This window comes from Paroedura picta, chromosome 7 (genome assembly GCF_049243985.1).
Source record: "Paroedura picta isolate Pp20150507F chromosome 7, Ppicta_v3.0, whole genome shotgun sequence".
NCBI classification, from domain to species: domain Eukaryota; kingdom Metazoa; phylum Chordata; class Lepidosauria; order Squamata; family Gekkonidae; genus Paroedura; species Paroedura picta.
In genome coordinates this window covers 34332801-34357908 of record NC_135375.1, presented here as the reverse complement: position 1 = coordinate 34357908, position 25108 = coordinate 34332801, and the positions used below count along the sequence as shown (strand labels likewise).

Below are 25108 nucleotides of genomic sequence, written 5' to 3'. Positions count from 1 at the left end.
GGGATAGGTACAACTTGCCCTAAAGCAGAGGTAGTCAACCTGTGGTCCTCCAGATGTTCATGGACTACAATTCCCAGGAGCCCCTGCCAGCATTTGCTGGCAGAGGCTCCTGGGAACTGTAGTCCATGAACATCTGGAGGACCACAGGTTGACTACCCCTGCCCTAAAGAATCATTTCCAGTTGGTCGGAATTTGTGTGCGGGTATGAAAGCCAATACTTGGGGATGGTGCCAGGTGTTTGATGGAGGGTTATCACAAGTTAGCATCATTGTTTTCACTTAGAGCACATGGTTAAGTTGTGCATTTCACACATGGACACCAAGGAGCCATGTCTCTGTGATTGCTTGAGGTACCATCATACCCATTTCAGAAGTGTGTGTTTATGGCTCCTTCATAGTCACCCTCCACAGGTTTTCTGGGGGCTCATGGAAGAAGAATGGGAGGGAGCATTTTGTCACTAACCACTGTGAGTTTTGCACTTATATCTGCCTTACTGTCCTGTCCTGCACCCCATACTAGAATTCAAGCACAGGCTCACCCCAGCATGTGCCAATATCAACATCAGGCATAACAAGATCATTTTTTTTAATTTGGGATTTGAACCCCACAAGTATCTGCTGTTTCCACCCTGACCCTAACTAGGTATCCAAATGTTGCCCAACAAAGCAGAGCAGCATTTCCCACATCCTGGTGAAATGGGAAAGTTTTATGTGTTAAATATTAGTCCTTCTCATAGCTGCTGAAAACACAGGAGCCCAGGCAGGGAAAAAACGTTCCTAACAATCTATCATTCACACAAGTATTCAAATCTTTGTGACTACACAGCCGTCAAAAATGTTACTAGTTATGTGGGTCCCCCATAAAAACAAGAGTAGACTAGAGAAGTCATAAGAAATCAAATACTTAGAGCAGGGGTAGTCAAACTGCGGCCCTCCAGATGTCCATGGACTACAATTCCCAGGAGCCCCCTGCCAGCGAATGCTTAGAGCAGGGGTAGTCAAACTGCGGCCCTCCAGATGTCCATGGACTACAATTCCCAGGAGCCCCCTGCCAGCAAATGCTTAGAGCAGGGGTAGTCAAACTGCGGTCCTCCAGATGTCCATGGACTACAATTCCCAGGAGCCCCCTGCCAGCGAATGCTTAGAGCAACATAAAACATCAGGTCATCTACAAGACAGCCCTACTCTATCAAAAGGTAACGTATGTCCAGTTAAAAAGAGTACACTTCTTAGAACGTCATCATACTCCTCTATCACGCTGACTATGATCATGTTTGTCTTCAGATCCATTTCTTTAAAATAGTATATTCTGATGAAGCCTGTGGATCTACAATGAAGCCAGAATTGTTAGTTTTCTGTTGTTGTTGTTGTTGTTGTTGGGTTTATTATAGTAGCAGTTCCACTTCCTTCCAGCAGCAGGTCTTGAGAAATTGTGCCCCTTGGTGAATCTTAAAGTTGTTTTAATGTTGGTAAATGAATCCAATACAGTCAGATGAGCAATTGTTTTGTTTCTCTGAAAAACGCCACTCCGTTGTATTGCAAAGACATAAATCTGTAAAAGCTACCTTTACTTTCCCCCCTTTGTTGTGACAACAACAAGCCTGGTTAAGGCATCCACTGACAATCTCTTGCCCGAGAGCTTTCAGATGCCTAGAAGCAAAACTTATCTGTTCAGCCTCATGTAGGAGAGGCTTCCAGCAATTTTACTCAGAGAACAAGTCCCGTTCTGTGCGACTGATACACTTGCAAAGCTTATTACAAAGGGGTGGTTGACCTTATCATTTGCTTCTGCTTTTCTCATATAGTCCTCAAGGCCCCAGTTGTGCATTTATTGCTCTAGTGACTATTAACACTTAACCAAAACACTTAACAACATTCATAGACTCTGGTTCATATATTATCCAGTGATTTGTATAGCTTTATGCGTTTGACTAATTAAGCCATGTTGGCACTTCAATTAGAATATAGTCACATAATAAAGCCATCTGATATGGCATTTTCCTTATCATGGTTATGTACTTTAAATAAATGTGACTATGAGATTGTGAGGTCATATATATCACGTCTGAGTAAATGCCAGTTATCACACTTGGTGGTTTCATATTCATTAAAAGGTGCATAACAATGCAGAAAAGGATAATTGTCTTTGGCCAAAAATTATTTTGAAAAATCTGGACTTAGATTGAACTTTACAACCTGACTGCATTATATTGTCATGCCCAACCCCCAACCCCCCCAAAACAAATACTGCATCTATTGCATTCAAAATGTCATGGTTCTCATGAAGATATTGCTAACATTTGGCAGCGATTGGCGATTCATGCAACACCTAAGGATGTTCTGAGACATTCTGCTATTACATATTCAAATGTGTGTTTGTAATCATAATAACTGCATATTATCATATTTATTTAATTGTCCTTCCATCAAGAAACAATGTACAAAAAGTAATAAAATGCATTCATTCACATTAGAACTTCAATTAAAAGCTGATCAAAAGAATAGCTAGAACCACGCACAGACCTCTAGTTTGACATCCTCTGTAAAAGGGGCCTCTGTGTCCCCTTTTTGAAGGCTTAAGAGGGCAAATGCGGATTTAACTCCTAGGGATCGGAAATTCTACAATCCCAGGACAACCACTAAAAAAAGCTGTGGATCCTAGCCTTCCTCGCCAACCTTTAGTTCCTGAGAGTGCCATTTGGAGATCTCAACAATAGGGCAGGATAGTATGGGTGGAGGCAGTCTTTCAAATAAACTCAGGGGCCAGGCTGCTTAAGGCCTTGATGGTTAATAAGGATGGCAGGCTCCAAGTAGGGCTTGGGGATCCTCTGGGATTAGTAGTAGTAGTAGTAGTAGTAGTAGTAGTAGTAGTAGTAGTATTTGATTTATTGTCCTTCCATTACAGCTCTTCTGCAGACTACAGAGATGCTCCCCTGGATAAAATGGCTGCTTGAGAGGGCATTGTACCCCACTGAAGTCCCTGTCCTCCCCAATTCTCCAGTAGTTCTCCAACCTGGATGAGGCAACTCTGCCCCCTCCTCCCATCCCCTGCAGGTAGCCAGGAGAGCTCTGACAACCCTCATGGTTAATATCAGCACCTTTACTTGGCCCTAGAAACAAGCTGTCAGCCAAGGAAGTTGGAATAATACCAACTTAATATATTATTACCATGGCAAATCCCTGTAAGAACTCTTATAATGGTATTCTGGACAAACGGAAGGCTCAAGCTGTCTTCAAGGGCATCTCAAAATTACAGCCTGTTTCAAAACCCCTCTTCAAAAGATCTATTTATCATTTTCTGCTCAAATCATTGTGTAGAACTACGCCCCAGCCAATGGGCATTTATTTATTATTAAAACATTTATACCTTGCCTTTCTTCGTGATTTAATGTACATCTAAACAACCAATAAGCTTAACTTTTCCAAGGTCCTTGTTCACATTCTCAGTTTTAAATCAAAAACATCCTATAAAGATGGAATAAATCACTGAAGGAGTGCGACGCTGGGATTTCAAAAGCAACACAGGAAAAAATCCAGCAAAAACTACAAATCTCTCCTGCAAACCTACTGCTTAAAAAGAACCTGAATATGATAAACTGGAGGACAAGCACATTATTAGCATATTCCTCTTACAGCTTCTACAGCTGTTGGGCTGGTCACAATTTTGTTGGAACAGACAATGTCAGGTGTACAAAGAAGAGAAGACCCTGCAGGGGGCAGAAAGAAGACTGTTAGAGAGAATAGTGAGGTCAGGACCTTCTCTCCTGTTAAGTGTCATTCTTTGCTGTCTCCAAATTGCTACTCTTAGGGGCAATTTCCTGCTTCTTCCAGGAAGCCACAGTTCCTGCCTCTCTCTCTCTCTCCTCTGCACTATCAAGTATGGTAATTCTCTAATAAACCTTTTACCTATTCTAAAATCAGGGCGTGCAACCTTACTGCCTTATTTACTCTGCTAACAAATTTGACACCCAGACAAAAATGTGTGAAGCATCCTGCCACACCCTGAGCAAAGGGCCCTGACCATTGCTTAACCTCGGTTTCCGGGTGCATCCCTGGTTTTCTAAAACAAACAAACAAAAAGGAAGCATCCAATTGGAAATACAGAAAATGGTAGCTAAGTGTCTTATCCAGCACACACCCCCAAACACACACAAAAGCCCCCTAAAATGGTCAGGGCCCAAAATAACAACTACTAATCAAAGTTGGCCTCACAGCTGGGAGCTTCTGATGCCAGTCCCCCCACCCCCGGAATAATTAGTTGGGAGCATCCAGACGTATAATGTTTTAATGTTTGTAACCTATTTGTATAGGATGCTTTATGGATAACAGAGGGAAAAGTAATAGTGAATTAATGTTAACTGATTAAATACTATAGATTGTATTAATTTATTTGAATACACTGTATTTTAAACTGAACTGGGAATGATACCGCCATTCTTAGCTCGGCACCGTTTCAGCTTCGTATTCCACACAAGAGGCGCCCAAGGCCAACTCTGGAGGTGATGCATTTCGTTTCCCCTCCCTCAATTCACTCAACTGTTGGTGCCCAGCGCGATGGAAAGCCCCCCGGGGGGTGGGGGGTTTCACACTTCCTAGCATTGCGCAATCCTACTAAGCGGCCCCGATGGGGCCGGGAAAAGAAGGCGGGGCCAGCCACCGGCGGGGCGGGCCTGGCCTCTCCTCTCTCCGTCAGGTGACCGCCGGCAACTGGGGCCTCGGTCGCAGTCGGCCCTCTGCGGAGAAGGGCTGGAGGCGCGATGGAGGTGTGGGCGCAGCTGCTGTGGGTCTCGGCGGCGCTGGCTGCCTCCTCCCTGCGGTCGCCCCGGGATGTGAAGCCGCCGCCGCCGCGGAGCGCGTCCCCCGGGGGCTCGCCGTGGCCCTTGCCCCGCTCGATCCACGTCTCCTGCAGCCAGCTGCAGCTGGCGCCGAAGCGCTTCCAGATCGTCCACGGGCCAGGGTCTTCGGCGGGGCCACGCTGCTCCCTGCTGCAGGACGCCTTCCGCAGGTGAAGCCTCCGGCCCCTCCTGCTCCTGGGAACGGGCCTGGGGGGAGGGCTGCGGGGTCGCTTGCCCGGCGACGGTCCGAAGGTTTGTCATAAGACCCCCCCCCCACACACACACACACACACTTAGTGTGGGCAGCCTTTTTTGAGCGCCAGCTAAGGGCACGGGGAAAGCGTGGCAGGGGAAGCTATGCTCCGTTTGGCTGGGCGCGGTTTCTGTAATTCAACGGTTTGTTCTGAGATTTCTTGAGAGTTAGTTCACAGAGCATTAAAGTGATGGATTTCCTCTGGTTTTGCCTGTGCTTGTCTGAGGCAGCAATTGGAAACAGATAATACCACTGTTATCCTCAAGGCCAGTACACAGTATTCCAGTAAAAGCTCATTTCATCAGATGCCTAGAAGTCAAATGGAAAAGCATCAACCGAATGGGAAGACACACTCCTGTGCATCTGATGAAGTGAGCTGAGCTCTTGTGCATGAAAGCGTTTGCTGGAATAAAATGCATGATTCTTTAAGGTGTTATGGGATTCTCGTTTTATTTTTCTGATAGACCTGTCATCTGTACCTTTAATACTTCTGTCAGTTCTCCCGGCCATCGCTGTTTCTGATGTGGTGAGCCAATGGGAAAATCTTAGCTTCCTGAATCTCTGTATGTGGCTACAACCATGGAGGGTGAAAATTGACTCTAATTGACTCTACTGCTGTCCTTACTGGGTTGTAATTGACTGAATCATTAAATTCCAAGGGAGAGAAGACTGCGCATAGGAAGTTGCATGATGGGAATAAAGGAAATACTGGCTGAAATAACTTTTGTCATCTCTGCAGCAGTATGTTATATTTTGTGCCTACTAGTAAGCCCCTTTCCTATGTAATTATGAAAGGTACAAAAGATTTCTTTTCACCTGGCTACCCTGTGTAATACAAACACCGGTAGATGCCACCTGTCAGATTTCCCCCAAGTTGACTGGTAGAAGAACATACCAATTTCATGTTTCACTACCTGTAATCTCACCATTTAGCAGCTGTGTACATTTAATGTTGAAGGTTTTTAATAATGTTTAAAGGATATAAGAAGCATCATGAAGTAATTTGTTCATGCTGCTTACTCTCTAACTAGTTGTGCAAAGTCGTTTAATCGATCCTGTGAAAATCTATGAACTTCCTTCAGCCTTTTTGCTTACATGGTTAACTGATGAGCTGCAAGTTGAAATGATCTGAAAGATCACCTCCTCAAGTAATAGCTGAAATTCTTGACCTGGGTTAGATGGTCATGCAAATGAAAATAGGGTTGCTGGTGAAGTTTGCTGTTCCAAAGTTGCCTGGTTGGCAGAGGTTAGTGGCCGCAATCCAGCACAAAGTTGTGAGTGCTCAATTAAACATGACCTACTTTGTGCTGGGTTGTGATCAGAAGAAAGTACATGCTAAACATTTTGTTAAAGGAGATGGAGCTTGAGGCAGCAAACTGGCTTTCTAACTGACTGTGGGACACACATAGAAATTCCTTTTGTATTGCAGAAAGTTCTGTGTGTTCCTGGAATGCATAGACAGTTCACATGGAGTGCTAGACACTGTGTTCAATGCATAGAAGACATCGCCTCTGTCTTAGGTTTGAGAACTGCAAGGGAAACTTTTAATCCAATAAAAACAGAGTCCAATAGCACCTTTAAGACCAACAAGATTTATTCATTAGTACATTTCTCTTTGGAGAATCCCTGATAAGATTCTAGAGCTCCACAGAACATGATTTGAAAAACCACTGCTGTAAACCACCCTATTGAAGAGCTACTCCCTCAAATGGATTGACTTATTTTTATCTAACAATTATGAGACAATAAATATGCAAGCCCATTCAGCCTTGCCTCCTTCTTGTCCATTCACAGCAAGAAGCCAAAGACACCAGTTTTAAAACTACAGCCATTCCGTCTACAAAACTCAAAGGAGAAATAGCCCTGTGGGTAAATAGCACTCTTAAGAGAATGTGTACAAACCTGGTTAAATTATCTGTAGAGTCATAATACTGGATTGAGCCATTCCTAGGAAACCTCCCCTGTTTGTGATGGTGTGGGAGTGAGAATGTTTTATAAAATCTTGCCTGAGTCTTTTGATTAACTTTTAGGTACTATGAATACATATTTGGGTATTCCCAGTGGCAGAATCATGATGAAAAATCGCCGCCTGAAACTGAGTTAGCTGCACTTCAGGTTATTATTACTTCGGAGGAATCTGACTGTGACAAATATCCTGACCTCTCATCAGATGAAGCTTGTGAGTATCTGACAGTGTATTCCAGGGGTAGTCAACCTGTGGTCCTCCAGATGTCCATGGACTACAATTCCCATGAGCCCCTGCCGGCGTTTGCTGGCAGGGGCTCATGGGAATTGTAGTCTATGGGCATCTGGAGGCCCACAGGTTGACTACCCCTGGTGTATTCGATTGGAGCCCTCTTCCTTCAGGCTGTCTGTTGCCACACCCTGTGGAGCGTTCTGCTCGCTTGCCTCGGTTCAAAGGGCTTTGTTTTTCAAGCACATACATAGTTGATTGTTACCTTCTTCTTCATCCTTAACAGTTTTTTTATCAGGTGTATTGTTGAGGACAATGACTTGGCTCAGCAATTAAAGAAGCCTTGAATGTGAGTCATCTAGGTTAACAGCTGTGTTAATGGTTAGCATACTAAAAGTGTGATAGTAGATATCTAGGGAGTCAGGGTTATTTGCACAGTGCTTGATGCATGGCATTGCTCTGTGCAGTAATCGTATGTATCCAAGACCTGTTGAATAATCTACATTTGGATATGTGGTGCAACATGTTTTTGTTGCCTATACCTTGGGCTTATACTAATTTTAATGGACCTTGTGTGTTTTTATTCTTTGCCTCATAATTTGAGCCAATGAGTACCAGTGGCATGGTGTAGAATGAGGGCATTCTTGATAACTGGATTTCCCATAATTTGGCGGAACCAACGTAGAAAGGGAATCATGCAAGTATTGAAGCACCGTTTTATTTCTTCATTGTGCTCCATTGACAGGTGTGGCACCCTAAGGGAGGGATGGGATTGGGAAAGGAAGCTGAGGTCAGATGCACTGATGTGCTGTGCCTAGTTGAATAAAACATGAAAATATCCAGAAGACAAAATATTGGTCACAAATTCCGCTGAAACACTTTACAGTATAGTTCCTGGGAGTAAGCCTCATTGAATAGACGTGAGTAGGATTCTGAGTAGGTCTGCTAAGGATTCTTCTGCATAGGTGGCAACATTTCTCAGAAGTGAAGTCATTAAGAAGTCGAGAGCCTTGGGGCATTTCCGCACATCTAGAAAAATAGCGTTACGCCAGCATAATGGCGTAGTGCTAAAAATAATCGTGCCTCCGGCCATTCCTCACCTTCTTCCTGTCTCGCTTCCGTCTGCCACCTTTTTGCACTCCTTACACTCCACATGCCTACTTGAAATGGCAGAAGAGAGCAGTTTGCTTTACACACGACTCTCCCGCCTGTCAATCAAGCCAGGCAACCAATCTCCTTCCTCAGCATTTTAAAGGGCCTGCGATGCCTGCTAAATTTTTTTAAATTCAAACCTTCTCTGTTGAAATGACTGTGCATCTAATCATCTAATCACGAAACTTAAGAAAAAATAATTTTTGGCTTTCCCTGCGTGCTTGTACACATATTCATTGCTCCAGGCAGTTTGCTTAAAACAAAAAACACCCGTCCCAGGGAGAATGGAAAGGGAGGTGGGTGAGACGGTGGAACATTGGAAGCGGGGATAGCGCTTCTTCATCTCCATACATTTCTTTGGCTGGTGGCCTGTTGGTTGCTCTCCTGTAGCTCGCACTACATAGGTTGGGGAATACACTTTATGCAATTCCCCAACTACCGCTTTAAAATGGTGGGTGTAGCGAGCAGTTTGCTGCTTGGACGCTGGATGTTGGTGATGTCATGCAGAGCATCCAGAATATAACGACTACCTAAGGTAAGCATTACTCTATATTTATCGGTTGCAGAATTGCCCTTGTTTTTGCAAGGAGGCGTTAGAGATAACAAGCCCTTTTTGCTTCACTGTCAGCTGTGAGCATGCACTCTGGTTTGGCTTGTTCCCTAGTGTTTATGATTGCCAACAACTTTTCACTTGCCCTAAATCTTCTAGCCTTCAGAAGAGGAGAGGGATGGAGCTTCCCAAGAAAGCAGAGCCACAGGAATCCTTGTTGTGCCCTTTCTGCTGCATGGCACCATTTGAAACAAGCACCCTTCTCTGAATCCTCAGAACTGTGCACTGCTTCTGCCTGTTCCACAGCTTGTATGGCTTTTTAAAAAGCCTTCTGCAAATCTACTGCAAAGGCCAGATGGAGAGAGGACCTCATCTTGCTTTGGACTTGGCATTGAGCAGTAGCTAATGGGAATCTCTTGACCCGTTCCTATCTGCCCCAAAGTTAACTGTGCCATGAGAGGCTTCCGGGAGGGAAATCCCTGCAGAGGGCTCAGGATAGTGATGCTGAGTGTCAGGATTTGTGGGGGCCTGCTGCTAGTGCGCTGCTAGGAAACAGCATTAAGGGGCTTCTTCCTTTTTTTCATTAGAAAAGACAAGGACAGAAATACTGTTATTGGTTGTGGTCTGGTTCATTGGTTGGAGTATATAGGCCTTTGTGCTGATCGATTCAAATGTGTAGCCTCCCTCAAAAATGAATAAATTAATACCGTTTTACTTTCCATTCAGTTGGCTTGATGAGGATTCTTGTGTTTAAGGAACTGTTGCTTCCTCTGGGTTTTAATTGGCAATGCGGAGCAGGTGTGATAGGCTTTGAAGCAGGAAATAGACAAATGCATTCTGAAATAAGATCCAGCTGCTTGCTTCCTCCTGTGTTGGGGGAAGCATACAAGGGAAGGCAGTGTTATTAATTCCAAGTAATTACACAAGCAGACCTTACCCAACTTGTCACTCAGGATGCCAAATGCAACCGTCACCAGCAGCTTCCCAGACGCTTGATCATCCTTATTGCTCTTGCTGCCTGTGTTGGACTCCAAAAACAAAACAGTGTCAATCAGATAGCAGGCTGTGGCATGTGACTGGTGGGCGTGTGTTTGGCTTGCCGAATCACAAGTCATCTTTCTTTCTAATAGCACTTTGAATTTTAGTTGCTTGCAGAGGGACTTTGATTTTTCAATCTTTTCTTAGAGCATCAAATCAGTTCTATTACTACGGCTACAGACTGCGTGGATTTCAGTGAGCTGTCAACAGTCTGCATGCAGAACTGTCATCCTGATTCTTAGCATTGTTTTTCTTAAAGTTATCACTATACATTTCTGTAGTTACTGAAAGGCAATTCTGTATTAATCGTCACTTTCCTTTCAAGATCAACTCAGCGTGGAAGAGCCCGTGGCTGTACTGAAGGCTGGCAAAGTTTGGGGAGCATTAAGAGGTGAGCACAGAAGAATCCCATCTCCTAAGGCCCAGGACCCATCCAGTTCTGTATCCTGCTTTGGCATGAAGGCAAAAGCTTTCCCCTGTTCATAGCAGGTGGTAGTTACCATACTTATTAAGTCACTATTGAAAGATTTGTCTCATTCCATTAAAAATTTTTGTAAGGCAGTGGCCATCACCAAGGCGTGTAGCAATGAATTCCACAGATTTCTTATGCAATATGTGATGCAATACTTTATTTTCTTTGTCTTGAATTCACTGCCAGCTAGAAACCGAGTACATGTGTTGGGAGATCCACTTTAACAGATACCATCGTCTTTTATGACTAATTCCCACCCCTTGAGCATTTCCGATATTCCAAGGAAACAGTGGGAATCCCCTTGTGTCTGGGTCTCACCTGAAGCAAGGAGAAGTGTCTCCCCATGGGCCTTATGAGTACGTTCTGTCCCAGTGTCAGAATACACATCCACGTGCACAGGATCTGTGCCTCTCTCCTTAGATGAGGTTCAGCTATGGAAAGTACAAGTCAACTATTTTTCCTCTCTCGCAATGTCCTTGGAGTTCCAAAGTGGTTCTTGCATGGTTTTGATGTTACTTTGTCAATCGTGGGTCACTGTTCATTCTGTTTGACTTTCAGGATTGGAAACATTCAGCCAGTTAGTATACGAAGATGACTATGGAAGTGTGAGTATTCTTTTGGATTTCCACCACCGGGTTGGATTTTCCTTCTGATTTGGACTTAAAATAATGGACTGTGTGGTGCATCAAAGACATTTGGGAAACTACTCCCTGTGTAACACAAGGTGGTCACCAGGGACAGCATAAACCAGCACTCCAGAGTGGGGCTGATCTGGCTGAGCGTGGTGCATGGTCACACCACTGGGCTAGCAGTGGGGGGCTCTGTCTGCCAGCTTCGTTGTTAAAAGGGAATACATTTCTGACCAGCTGAGGTAAATGTTAGAAAATAAAGACCCCCACAGATAAAGGAAGTCGGAATGGTTTCCATTTCAGCCATAGTATTTGTTTGTTTATTTATTTTGGGATTTATATTCTGCCCTGTCAGGCTGGATTACAAACTTGTACAATACATAAAATCCCTGTACAGAACTCAAGATTAATAACAATTAAAATTGATTTCTATATTTCATTAAACTCTTATTCAAATGATAAAATATTAAGTATTAAAATGGGCCGTGGGGATTTTCCCATTCCTCTCCCCACAAAAGACACCCAGTGAAGTAGGTGGGTCTGATAAAGCTCTAAGAGAACGGTTCTGCCAGAACAGCTCTTAGAGAACTGTGACTAGCTGAAGATCACCCAGCTGGCTGCGTGAGGAGGAGCGGGGAATCAAACCACATTCTCCAGATTAGTGTCTGCTGCTCTTAACCACAACACCACACTGGCTCTCCAAGTGCAGAGAGAAATCTGTCAATAAAGCTTTTTGAAACTGGATCTGCCAGGTCCTAGCCCAGCATTCTAACCATTACACCATGCCAGCTCCCAATAAGGCTGGTAAAGACTATCTGTGAGTCAGATCTGTCTGCACACAATCCTGTTTTATACTGAATCAGGCTATGGGTGTAAATCACTGTTGTCTGCTCTGACAGGCAGAGACTCTCTGGTAGAGGTCTTTTACCATCACTACTGTTTGATCATCTTAACTGGAGATGCCAGGGATTGAACCTGGGACATTCTGGGGGCTAAGCAGATGCTCTTGCAGTGAATCATAACCTCTCCCCTAAATATAAGACCTTTCTGTGTTGCAGTTTGCATTTAGAGCTAGGGTTATGTCGGTCCAGACTCTTTTTTAAACCACGGTGCTGTGGGACTGTGAACAGGGAGCACATTCTAATATAATTTTCTGATATCTGGATATATGAAGGCATATATCTAACAGCCTTCTCAGTAAAGAGATTTCCTGCTTTTCCCTCCTGCTGTAGTCCACTGACCCCTCTGGAATTCTGTTTCTGGGGGTCAGCAGAACCTCAGCATAAGGGGCAAAGTGGGAATCTGCATTGGTAAGGGGGAACTGGTGGGGACTGCCAATAAATAAATATGCCATGCTGTTATTGGGACATATGCTATTATTAGGATGTGTGCAGTGTTCTTCCTGTACCTTACCAAAAAAAAGAACTTTACACCTTTTTATTTTCATAGTATTTTATCAATGCATCTGACATTACTGACTTCCCAAGATTTGCTCATAGAGGAATCTTAATTGATACATCAAGGCATTTTCTACCTATGAAAAGTATCCTCACCAATTTGGTAAGTTGGCAGTTAAGTCAGACTTCTTCCCCCCCCCCCTGTCCACAGCCTTCTGCAATAGTCAGCACTGTAAATTTAACTGGAAAAAGGTCACCTGAGATAGTTAATAGGGATCTGAGAGCCACAAAATCATTCACCCTGCAATATGTCAAGCCCTGGGGTGTCCAGAGCTCCCAATGCTGACTGTGGCTGAGGCCACATCAACTTAGGCTACAACTGCACTGGATGTATTGAATATAACAGATTTAAGCCTAGTTTGTATAGTCTGTTTCATACAGAGAGCATTAGGAAGTCTGACAGGTGAAGTAGTAAGTAGTATTTATCGATTTATTTATTAGAGTCGTCTGAAGGCCAAGCAGGTCTTCCACCCAGCCAAAAGCTCTTCTGCTTGGGCCTTTAGGCTCACTCAGGCCTTAAGCACCTGGGAGAAGAGAAATATTCAGATCTTCCTTGATTTCTCCACTGTGTTCCTGGTGCTTTCCAAGATTTAGAAGACATGTAGGGGATGGATAAGCAATGCTGAGATCATTACTTTATGGTTCTCAAATGCCTACAGAATATTACTGTTGGAGCTAGGCTTTAAGTGATAGGCAAAACTCCCTCTTTAAAAACAGCTTAGCTTACAAATGGACCAAAACATGATCTTGCTTTCTATGTTGCAGGATGCCATGGCTTTCAACAAGTTCAATGTCTTGCACTGGCATATTGTAGACGACCAGTCCTTTCCTTACCAGAGTATCACTTTTCCTGAACTGAGTGCTCAGGTGAGTAAATGTCATATGGAACTTCTGGAGATTCCTTATCTTAATACAAAAAATATGATGAAAGAAAGCTTTGGGGGAACTGGAACATCAATTTTCTTTTATATCGGTTGCTACTTAGAAGACACAGTGAGTCACAGATTCAAGTGGGTAGCTAGCAGAACCAAGTTTGTGTCCAACGGGGCCTTTAAGTCCAACAAAGTTTTATTCAAGGTAGAAGCTTTCATGTGACTCAGTGTATGTTCACACAGAAGTTTATACCTTGAATAGAACTTTGTCGTTCTTAAAGGTGCCACTGAATTTTGTTCAAATGAGTTGGTAAACAGTTTTCTTGGCTGCTGCTCCTGGGATCCCTAGAACTAGCACAATATTGCAAGGTCTTTTCCAGAACTGCCAGTTAGGCATCTCAGTAGATCAGAACTATCCCAGGGGTGCTGCTGTAACAGACCAAGTGATCGTCAAGTGCCTTACCAATTAATTGGTGGGAAAATCTGGAAATCACATGAATATGCTAAAATTTAGGTTGTGCGCAGCAGTGTCCAAATCGGTTTGTGTGCACCAAGTTACGCACCGATTTGGAGGCTGCCATGCACAACCCTATGCTAAATGGCTAGAGGCTGCAAAAACAAACTAAATATTTCCAAGATGTTTCAGATTTTTCTTCTGCCTTGATGCTCATCTTCGATTTTCTTTAGTTATTTATTTAATTTACTTCAGATAATGTTACTGATTTTCAGTTCCTTTTTGCTTTTCATTGCCAGCTTTGTAACATAGATGCTTGTAGGATTTAACTTTGGAGCAAACCCAACAATTTCTTCCTTGCCTTCTGGCCTTGAAACTTTAGCTCTTGGGTAGTGTTCACTGGGTTTTTAGTTCAAATGGTACCTGCAAGTGGGTGCCAGTAGCTGGGTGAGATTAAAAGCTTAACAGCACAGCTAAAAATAGGAAGAGCTCCAGGGAACTGCAGGGATCATAAAAACAATTTGGACTTCTGGGCCCCTATCTTAGCTTCACTCTTCACCTGCATTGATATTCATGATACCTAAAGACAGGGGACTCGCGATTGTTATCCCAATATACAAAAAAGCAAGCAAGAGTGACCTTGCTGATTATCGACCAATTAGCATCCTCAACACAGTAAACTTTACATAAGGCATTTGCAGTCCGAATTTTAGGATTGGTAAGAACAGGAAAACATTCTTGCAGAGGAGCAAGCTGGCTTCAGAGAAGGTCGATCAACTGTCAGTCAGTGTCTGGTACTACATCATCTTATTGAGAAGCAATCTTCCTGCAATACAACTTTCCCCTGTGTCATTTATAAATCTTAGAGCAGCTTTTGACTCCATTTCTCAAATCAAATTGGGGGAAAAATAGACCTCTTGGTTATCTTTATTTAATATGCAAGTTAAGGAACTTCACAGAAAGTGCAGTGTAATCATGTTTCCACCACTGTCAACAATAAAAAAGATGTCAAGCAAGAATGTATACTGGCCCTCCTTTTATTTAATTTGTACACCAATGATATAGTGAACCATCTTACTAACATGGATGCCCACCCTCTGAAACTTGCTGGAAGACAACATTTCCTGAGATACAATGTACAGTGTATCGGAGGAAGTGTGCGTGCACATGAAAGCTCATACCGTGAATAAAACTTTGGTCTTAAAGTTGCTATTAGACTCAAACTTTGTTCTGCTGCTTCAGACCAACACAGTTGAATCTCCCTAATGATTCAGAGAGATTCAACCCACTTGAATCTCCCTAATGATTCAGAGAGCTGTCTGTGATTGATCAGAATAATTTCCTATATGTTATCTCTGTTTACTGTAATAATCTATTCTATACTTTTAGCAGTTTTATGATCTAAGCTAGGTAAAGGTATCCCCTGTGCAAGCACCGGGTCATGTCTGATCCTAGCGTTTTCATGGCAGACTCAATACGGGGTGGTTTGCCAGTGCCTTCCCCAGTCATTACCGTTTACCCCCCAGCAAGCTGGGTACTCATTTTACCGACCTCGGAAGGATGGAAGGCTGAGTCAACCTTGAGCCGGCTGCTGGGAGTGAACTCCCAGCCTTATGGGCAAAGCTTTCAGACTGCATGTCTGCTGCCTTACCACTCTGCGCCACAAGAGGCTCTAAGCTATTTTACAGTATGAGCAAATTAAATGCTTTTAGCTGTTTTATGCTTTTTGCTGTCTGTTCCCTTGCTGATTATTAATTTTCCTTATCCTGGTCTATGACTGTAATAAAGATCTGACTGATCTGCAATGGCACCTGTGAAACTGCAGGCTTCTCCCATCCTTGCATTTCAGCCTTATACACCTTCAAAGCCGCCAAGGTGACTGTATGCGGCAGCCCACAAGAATAAAGAGTGTTGCTGTGGGAGAGTTTAGCTATCCAGTGCAATGGGAAGTTCATTACAAGACTTGGGCAGGGTCCCCTCAGCCAGAATTCCTTCACCTTTGTGAAGAAGACTTCACGTGATAAGAATTGCAAAGTGTTTTGTGCACTGGATTAAATCAGCTTCTGATGGATGTATTGGGATTGTTTCATGTACAATTCATTTGAGGGTTTTTTTTCTTGGTATCATAATGTAAAACCATTAATACATGTGAACATTTTTCACAGGGGTCCTATTCTTACAATCACATTTACACTCCTACAGATGTCCGTCTGGTGATAGAATATGCTCGATTACGTGGCATTAGAGTCCTCCCAGAGTTTGATACCCCAGGGCATACACAGTCTTGGGGGAAAGGTAAGAGGCATATTATTCCAAAAAAAAAAACAACAACCCAGATATTGACAGTGAAAAAGACTGGCAGCAATAGTCCAGCAAAGAGTTTCACCAAACCAGTATGAAGCAAGGCTGAAGCAAGGCTGTAATTAAACGCCTTCCAGACGTTGTTTAAATTGCGAAAAAGCTGACCACAACCTGAAATGGATGAGCTTTTAAAATTATTACTGTTGTCAGCCTTTGAATTTGGTTCCTAAGACCTCTTTTGTACATAGACAAGAAACTCTTATGTGCTGGAGTACAATAGATCTGGAGCTCTCATCGCATACTTCACGCTATGGAGGCTCTGAAATGCTTCTGGTATGAAGTGCTGCATTCTGAATGCCACTGATCAAAGGCATAGAAGCTCAAGGAAATGGAAACAAACATTCAGTAGCCTTGAATTGAGAACAGAAGGTGTTGATCTCTGGCGTAAAGCAAATTAAAACCTCTGAGTCACATTTAAGGGTTTGGAATGGGTTTTAAAACTAAGATAGAGGGTTATGATTTAAATTAATGTGCACCCACCAAGCATATTTTTTGTATGTTCAAGGACATAAAGATATCCTCACACCATGCTACAACGGAGAACGTCCGAGTGGTTCTTACGGACCTGTAAACCCCATTTTGAATTCAACGTACGATTTCATGGCTAAATTATTCAAGGAAATTGCCACAGTATTTCCTGACGAGTACATCCACCTAGGAGGAGATGAAGTGGATTTCAGCTGTTGGTAATGTGTGACACTTTAAAGGTCCCAAATTATTTCTGTCTCAAATGTATCCCTAGGTGAAGATAGTAGCAGACTAGGAATCCACGGAACCTCTTGGGTGTGGATAGCCTGACTGTTGTTCCATCTCTGCATCTGGCCAACTCCCCAAGTTCCCCTGAGTGTGTGAGCTGCACATGGAAAGCTGTTTGGGGAAGAGGAGGGTGGCCTCAGGTTGGCAAGAGCATTGACACTTGCAGACTTAGATTTGGAATGAGGTCTCTGGGGATAATTGCAAGAGCATAGGGTGTATTATGAAAACACAGGAAAAATAGTAAAATGCTAGGAGTCACAAATGCTTTACTTTTTCTGAATTGTGCCTGGAAGTGCAGCAATTGCCTGTCTGATAGCAATTGCCTTATTCTTAAAATCATAGCCTTCATTTCTTGAACATGGTATTATGCCGTGAAATGTTTAATAATTACATTTAATAATTACATTTAATAATTACATTCGTTTTATTGCACTTCATGAACTCTGGACATAAGGCTCTGGACATAAAGTCTGGACATAAACTCTGGACATAAAGCAGTACTTGCTGCTTCTGGCATTTATAAAAGGGAAGGAAGCCAGAAGTTTATCACAGGCCAGCACGCTAGCGCCGTCCTACCATGATTCCAGCTTCTTTCCTTGTTCATACTTGTTATTACAGCGTAGTGACCTCTTAGTAGACAGTGGTCAGAGAGGGACAGGTTGGAAGCAGGATATGAGTACAGTAGCCTTTTATCCCCCTTGATAATCAGAGTTGCAACCTCGGCATTCAGAGACCACAGAGTGGTCTGCAGAACTAGTGACCTGCCAAGCTATGTTTTTGGAAGTCCACCAGATGCATGGAAACCTCCACATTTATTTTGACTGCTCCAAGCAGGAAACAAAAACAAGACCGTTATCAAACTTCAGTATTACTGTAGGTGGCTGGTGGCATTTGGGAGGGTAGACCCCAGCAACCAATCACTGATGAGGCTGTTCTCTGTGTAGGATCTCGTTGAAAAGCCAGAGATGCTGCCTGGAATTTTAATGTGCAGCAAAACTGAGAGCTATAGGTGGATAGGATACAGTCCCCAATCCATTACAGAAGGAGATCATTATCCTCCCCTCTTCTTCAACCACCAAAGATAGCTTATCAAGGGGGATGAATCTCCTGATTTCTCCATGGTTTTGCAGACTGTGGGACCCTGAAACTGATAGTGACCCAGACTTTTGCTTTACACTGGTACAGCTTTTGCAAGAAATGTAGTTATGCTTCTCTTTAATTTATAGGAGATCCAACCCTGATGTGAAAGAGTTTGTGAGGAAGCAAGGGATTTGGTATACCTATGCAAAATTGGAATCCTATTACATTGATAAGTGAGTTTCTGCCTCTTCGTGCAGGATTCCTTACTACATTCTTTCTCACAGTGTTGCTACTTACCCAGTTACCACTTTACTAAATCTGGCAAGAAATCTTGCTTGCTAAGAGGAATGAACATCTCTTGTGGTTTTAAACTTTAAGTATGATGCTTCCATCTGTTTGATATTGTGGAGAACCTCACTCCCAAGCACACTCATAACTCAGAGGCCACAGTCCAGCACAGATCTGGCCTCACGTCTGCAACAAAAATAGACAAATCCATTTATCTCCATTCCTAATGTTCATTTTCCATAAATAGTCTGTTGACTGGCACAGAAGTATGGCTGATAGAGCCACCAGAAAAATTTAGGAAAAATGGGACTGAACAGAGGTTTGGGGGGAACGGTTTGTTTCAGAAGCTTTACTCCTTGAATTCTGCATACATCAGTGGATACTCTAGATTTTCAAAATAGCTCCACTGTCAGAGATGGTTTCCATTCTTATGTGTTTTTTCTCACAAATCAATAACTGTTTCTTCTTACAGTACATTGGCCTATCCATGAAACTTGATGGTGTTGTTTCCCCCCACTCCTCAAAATCCTGTTTCTGCAGCAGAGGGCCCCCAGGGACAGATTTCGGGAGGGTTTTTAGGCTGCTGTAGAAACATTAGTCCAGGTCCAACTCCTTGAGATCCTAGAACACAAATATATAAATAAATAGCATCAGAGATGGCTTATGTTATCTGTGAATGAATAATAACCTCTTTTTTAACTTTCTAAATACAGCATCAGTGTCAGGTTACAGAAATAATTTAACAATAAATTATGCTTTTCTATTTCTTCTAGAATGTTGGACATTGTGTCCTCTGTGAACAAGAAATCCATAGTCTGGCAGGAGGTATTCGATAATGGAGCAGAGGTATGGTCAAAGATGATCCTATTTGTTGTGCAATAATTTGAAAATATTGATATGGGACACATCTTCTGGCACGCCTCATCAAATGTAAATGAATACAGATGTGACATCCGCAGTCCCGCCCACAAAGCGTTCCAGAAGATGAAGAGGGATCTAGGCAGTCGCTGCACGCCCACCAGGGACTGAGGCAGCGGCCACACCAGCCCCGGGGCCTTAGACTGCTGCTGCTAAGGCCCCGGCTGGTTGTGGTACAGCTGCTCTGCCCACAAGGCCTTGGCAGTGGCCGTATTGGCCCTGGTGGCCTAGGCAGCTGATGCGTGACCAGCGGAGGCCGAGACAGCAGCAGAGAAGGTTAGCAGGAAGAGGGAAGGAGGAAGGGAGTGTGTTTGTGTGTGTGTTTGCAAGGGAGGGAGGAGGAACCAAGGAGGAGGTTGGGAAAACAACAGGTAAGGGGGAAAATGCTGTGGGCGGAGGGGGGAGTCTCTGAATATCTGTTTGTATATGTATGCATGTTTGCCAGGGAGGGAGGAGGACCTGACCAAGTAGCCCCAGAGCAGGTATGTGTCCCACATATGCTCTGAGAGACAGGCTTTCGATAGATTTTTTTATCGTGTGTAAGAATATCTACATCCTAATTTATTTGGGATGCAAATTAATCTAGGGCTGACGTTTAGCCAAACATTAAACAAGTTAATTTACATCACAAGGAAGAAGTAACCGATGTGTGAGTCACAGAACTACACAGTAGGATGATCACGTATGCAGCTTTTTTCAGTTTTCTCATTTCTAACTTGTGCATTTCTGAAGTTACAGTCAATTCTCTAAAGCAGTGGTCCCCAACCTTTTTTGCGATGCGCGGCACGGCCCTGATTCCCTCTCCCCCCCTCCCGCAGTAAGAAGCTTCCCGGGCCGCAAGCTTGCGGCCTGGGAAGTTTTTTACTGCGGGGGGGCGGGGAGAGGGAACCGCGGCCCGGCGCCATGGCCTTTGCGGCCCGCAGGTTGGGGACCACTGCTCTAAAGCATCCAGTTGTGCCGAAGCAATTTTTAAAAGTTTCTTATTGCCTAGGATGTAGTCTAACAAAACAATTTGAACCTTGGTAAACAGATTTTATACTCTATTATTATGGTATTTCCCAAAATAAATATGATTTTGCACTAAGAAAAGAAACAGATAAAGCAGGTTATTTTTTAAAACTCTGTTTGAACGTAAGCAACTTTTATGATTAAATTGACAACATATGCCATAAATACTCAAAGGACAAGCCTCCTTAGTATAGGTGCAGTGCTCACATACAGGGATCTTCATGGGCTGATTGCAGATGTTATTTATCCTAATCTGACAGTGTGTGGAATGGTGGGGGGTGGAGGATCTGTGTTTTAACTTGTCTGTTTCTATGTAGCTGCTTGAACTTAGTATCTCAAAAACTCTCTGCTTGAACTTAGAATGTAGCTTGCATTGTACAGTGAATAGCAGGGGTAGTCAAACTGCCGCCCTCCAGATGTCCATGGACTACAATTCCCATGAGCCCCTGCCAGCGAATGCTGGCAGCAGCTCATCGTAATTGTAGTCCATGGACATCTGGAGGACTGCAGTTTGACTACCCCTGGTGAAGAGGATAGGGGAGGGGGATGGGCTAAAATAGTTTCTACTCACAGTCCTGTTTTGTTACGTGCATGCATATTAGGGGTGGGGGGGTGCTGTGGGAGCTTTGCAGACTGCTGTTATGTTAAGAAGGCTTACCTACGTATTGTGTCTTTCAATCATTTTGCTAGCTACCAGAAGATTCAGTGGTTGAAGTTTGGATGGCAAACTTCTATGAAGACGAATTAAAACAAGTAACAAAAGAGGGACTCTCTGCGATCCTAGCAGCACCTTGGTACCTAGACTACATTAGCTATGGCCAAGACTGGAAGAAATACTACAAAGTTGAACCACTCAACTTCTATGGTTTGTTAAAGTCCGCTCCTTGGACATGAAATTAAAGATGGTTAAGTCCTGTTCCTTTCAATGTGATCATTATACAACCTACTACTGTACCAGTTTAAGAAAATAAGCGATCTATTATTTATCCCGTTTCCTTTCACCTAAGTTAACAATCTAGCTTATTGGTAGAGAGACTGTGTCCTAGTTTGGCAAATCGGATTGCTTTTTTATTACATTAATCATGGGAAAGGAACATTTCCTGTTCTTAATTCCTATTCTTGCTGAAGGAGGAATAGGTAATACCATTTGATTCCAGTTAAGAAAAGGTATTGAGCTGTAATATGTAATTCACCCTCTGCACTCAATTAATTTTTCCAGTGATGTTGTATGAGTAAATATTAGTTGCAAGTTCTGCAAACAGGTATTCTGAAATAGCCCTGAGAATGTTTAACTACGCAATACTTGCTTCATTATTGGTAGTAGTCATGTGACTTGTGGAGTAGTAGTGGCAGCCTCTAATCTGGAGAACAGAGTTTCATTCTCCACTCCTTCACATGCAGCCAGCTGAGTGGCCTTGGGCTAGTCACAGTTCTCTTAGGACAGGCTGTCTGTTATGGGGAGAGGAAGGAAAGGCAAATGTAAGCCACTTTGAGACCCCTTTGGGTATTGAAGTGCAGAGTATAAGCCAAACTTTTTTCATATCATTTTTATTTTAACACAGGGGGCGATTCACAGAAAAACCTGGTACTTGGAGGAGAAGCCTGTCTATGGGGAGAATATGTAGATGCAACTAATCTCATTCCAAGACTTTGGTATGTTTATTCATTGGACATTTTATCTGCAAGTTTTCATTTTATTCTGACATTTATTGCAACATGTCTTAACACAATCTCATGCCTAAATTTGAGAGCCCTTCCATACCTGGCCCCAATTCCCCATGGACAAAGAATGCCGTCACCCGTGGAGAGACTTGTAAACATTTGCGGCTGGACTGAAACTAAATTTTCCAGAGACAGACTGGACTTCCGTGTCTCCTTCCCTGCCCCCACCCAACTCCACAAAGCTGCTTCTGGGAGACGGGATCTCAAGAAATGACACGAGGGATTCTACCATGTGAAAGGCAGTTAAGCATGTTACTTAGTCTGGGTCTGCTGTTCTATCTTGAACCATCTCCTATAGTTGACACCATTTGCCCTCAATTTCTAGAGAGACCTGTTCAATGAGTTTGGATCACTGCCCCATAGTAGATCATGGTAATAATCCTTGCGTTTATTTTCCACTTAGGGCACTTCTTCTTGTAACCCAAATGTTCTCTCTCATGTCTTCTGAAGCAGCTAGTTTCCCAATTGGTAGCTATGATAAATTGAACATGTTTGTAATTGAATCACATCATTGCATTCTTGGGGAACATACATCAAAGCCCCTTGCCATACGCACTTAATTGTCTTCTGTGCTGTAGAGTTACGCTTAGTTTGTTAAGGATTTTGATTTGGTTCTTTCTAGGCAGATGTAAAGATTCTAAAGATCACGTTTGTGAATACAAGAGATCCAGAACTTTCTAGCTGAATTGCAAATCAATTAAGAGAGTTTGAGGAGGAATCTGAGTGTAAACTTTGTATTCTTCAAGATTCTTCATCCTTTTTCTTTGCTCACTTTCATAATACCAGGCCTCGGGCAAGTGCTGTTGGTGAGAGACTCTGGAGTAGTAAAAATGTGACTGATCTTGAAGATGCTTATAACAGACTAGTTGGACATCGCTGTCGCATGCTTAGGTAAGAAATGGAATAACTAAATATGTTGTAGCCCAGTATGGACTACCTGTTCTACTAGGCCTTAACAGCTACTGTGTCACTCCTAAGGAAACAACCTGTGTTTTCCAGTTGTTGTTGTTTTTTACTGCGCACCTTGGGGTGGTAAGTCCCTTACTTAGCAGAAGCAGCACTGAGGCCTGTTATTAGAAGCCATACTCAGCTTGAAGGTTGGGATAAGAACAGAGAGTAACATCTGAGATGCTGTGGTCTCCCCTCCTTCCCCATTTCTATCAATTATGCCTGATCCAAACAAATATTAGAATATTTGGTAAAGCTGCTTTAGACAATGAAGGAGAACAGAACTCTCTTTAGTAGGTGGAATATACTTTAATAGTAAATTCATTATGGTCTGTTTAAATTAATTTGCATTAACATATTCTGTTTGAAAACTAAGAGAACATTTTCAGATGGCAACTTGGGTGGGGCAAAGTAAAAGCAAACCTACCTGCAAGGAATGTTTTGTCCTCCAATACATAGTTTCAAAAATATTAGGCTTCTACTGAGAATTAAATACACATTCTCCAGAGCTATGACAGTATGTGAAGCCTTTCTCCAGCCAAGTACATGGGGGGGGGGGGGGAGTGTAGCCACGGCTGTTTTTAATATAGCTTGGCAACAGAGGTAAAAAAAAGCAAAGTCCTTGAATCTAGTTTCAATATAACAGCTGGCTGAGTCAAACTAACCACTTGTTATCTCAAAATCAATCTTTTTTTCTTATAGGCGTGGAATAGAAGCACAGCCTTTGAATGTTGGATTCTGTCACCACGAAGCAAGAAATCCATGACACCTACAAGATGTGAGATGAGGTGACTAGCAGTGCCTTTTGGATTGAGAAATTTGCACACTGCTTGAACTATCTGCACTGGAGCCGTCAAGTTCAAAATGCTGGAATTTTACTTAGTTAAATTTTGCACATGTTTGGGGAAAGTTTCTTCTCATTAGATAATTTAAAAATAAATGCTACTGTGTTTACTGCTATCCTTCTATAATATTCTTCAATAAGGAGACACTTCCACAAAAACATATCCCAGTTCTACAGTGCAGTAGTTTCTTTCAATAATAAAAGCACATTATGCCTTTAACTGGCCTCTCATTTTTCCCGTGTCCTCTAACCTGCCACTGCTTCCTCCTTTCCTACCTAACTAGTCCCTCTAATTGCTTCCCTGCCCTCCTGCTAAGCCTCTCACCTTTTGGGCACTCCTACCCCTATCTTTTCCTGTTCTTCCCCTCCCCATCCCTGCCTTGGCCAACAGGATCCAAGGTGAGATCAGTACTGGTTTCCAATCAGAGGGTAGGAGGACAGCATGGAATAATTACGGTAAATTATTTACCAATTATAAAGAGATTAAAAATTATAGTACATAAACTTTGGCAAAACCAAAGAACTTTATCATGTGACTTCATAAGGCAAATGATCGCATTTAAACTGTTGCAACTTACGCGATTATTTAGCACAGATGGCAGTACAAATCAGCAAGGGATATCTGGGGTACAACCCAACCACTCTTAGCAGCAGTTTAAACCCTGCAAAGTTCTATGGAGCACCTCTTTGCCTTGTATCCTGATGTCTAAACTGGGCCTCAGTAGCATAGAAACACATGTTTGCATGTATGGATACCTCTTGTAAAAATGCTTGCCAAGTCAAGTTTATTTTTTCTTCACATTTTAAGATCAATGACAGCACAATTATGGCCACAGAATTTTAGATGCAGCATCTCTCCACCACTTCTCAAACGGAAGCAAGTCGGTTTATGCCAATCCAGTCCTCCTATTAAACAATGCAGTTTGCTCATGTCGGCTCATAGCTTGATAGCTTGCCAGTTCCAGAGTGAATGTCCCCGAGCCAGATGTTAAAGTGCGCAGAATTGTTGAATATCCCTAGGACAAATCAAAGCATGTATTAGCAATAAAAGTGCAAAACAAGTTTAAGCACCTAGCTTAAACTTGTCACTAGCAACACTATAATACAACAACTATATTAGTGTACTGATTTAAACATGATTTAACATTACATTGTAGCTATGAAAAAATGCAGATTACTAGAATCTCCAAAATAATGTTTAAAAGGAAGCAACACAATACAGCAGCAGAGTTTTACCCACAAGATTGTTATTGTTGTTGTTATGTGCGAAGTCGTGTC

General features: G+C 42.8%; 2 protein-coding genes across 3 annotated transcripts in view; one reads left to right on the top strand and one right to left on the bottom strand.

Moving 5' to 3' along the window:
• Positions 1-4682: 4682 nt before the first annotated feature.
• HEXB (hexosaminidase subunit beta) lies at positions 4683-24050 on the top strand. The gene is made up of 14 exons (XM_077347413.1): positions 4683-5004; positions 7118-7266; positions 10347-10412; positions 11052-11098; positions 12572-12682; positions 13345-13446; positions 16071-16200; positions 16772-16952; positions 18249-18335; positions 19164-19236; positions 21007-21181; positions 21879-21969; positions 22825-22929; positions 23689-24050. Exons 1-14 carry the CDS (start codon positions 4757-4759, stop codon positions 23750-23752), a joined length of 1629 nt encoding a protein of 542 aa, XP_077203528.1. The 5' UTR covers positions 4683-4756; the 3' UTR covers positions 23753-24050.
• The window catches only part of GFM2 (GTP dependent ribosome recycling factor mitochondrial 2), a 17791-nt gene continuing 15958 nt past the window's right edge, over positions 23276-25108 (bottom strand). For both annotated transcript variants that reach the window (XM_077347403.1, XM_077347404.1), the window contains one exon: positions 23276-24846. In XM_077347403.1, the coding sequence (XP_077203518.1) occupies positions 24718-24846 (129 nt within the window). In that variant the 3' untranslated portion in view covers positions 23276-24717. The remainder of the gene's footprint in view (positions 24847-25108) is intronic.

What these genes read in the sequence shown, in the direction of transcription:
- HEXB (XM_077347413.1), top strand. Translation starts at nt 4,757, where the DNA reads ATGGAGGTGTGGGCGCAGCTGCTGTGGGTCTCGGCGGCGCTGGCTGCC. An exon ending in CTGCAGGACGCCTTCCGCAG is followed by an intron (nt 5,005 to 7,117) that starts GTGAAGCCTCCG and finishes ATTAACTTTTAG; the next exon opens with GTACTATGAATACATATTTG. An exon ending in ACGAAGATGACTATGGAAGT is followed by an intron (nt 11,099 to 12,571) that starts GTGAGTATTCTT and finishes TTATTTTCATAG; the next exon opens with TATTTTATCAATGCATCTGA.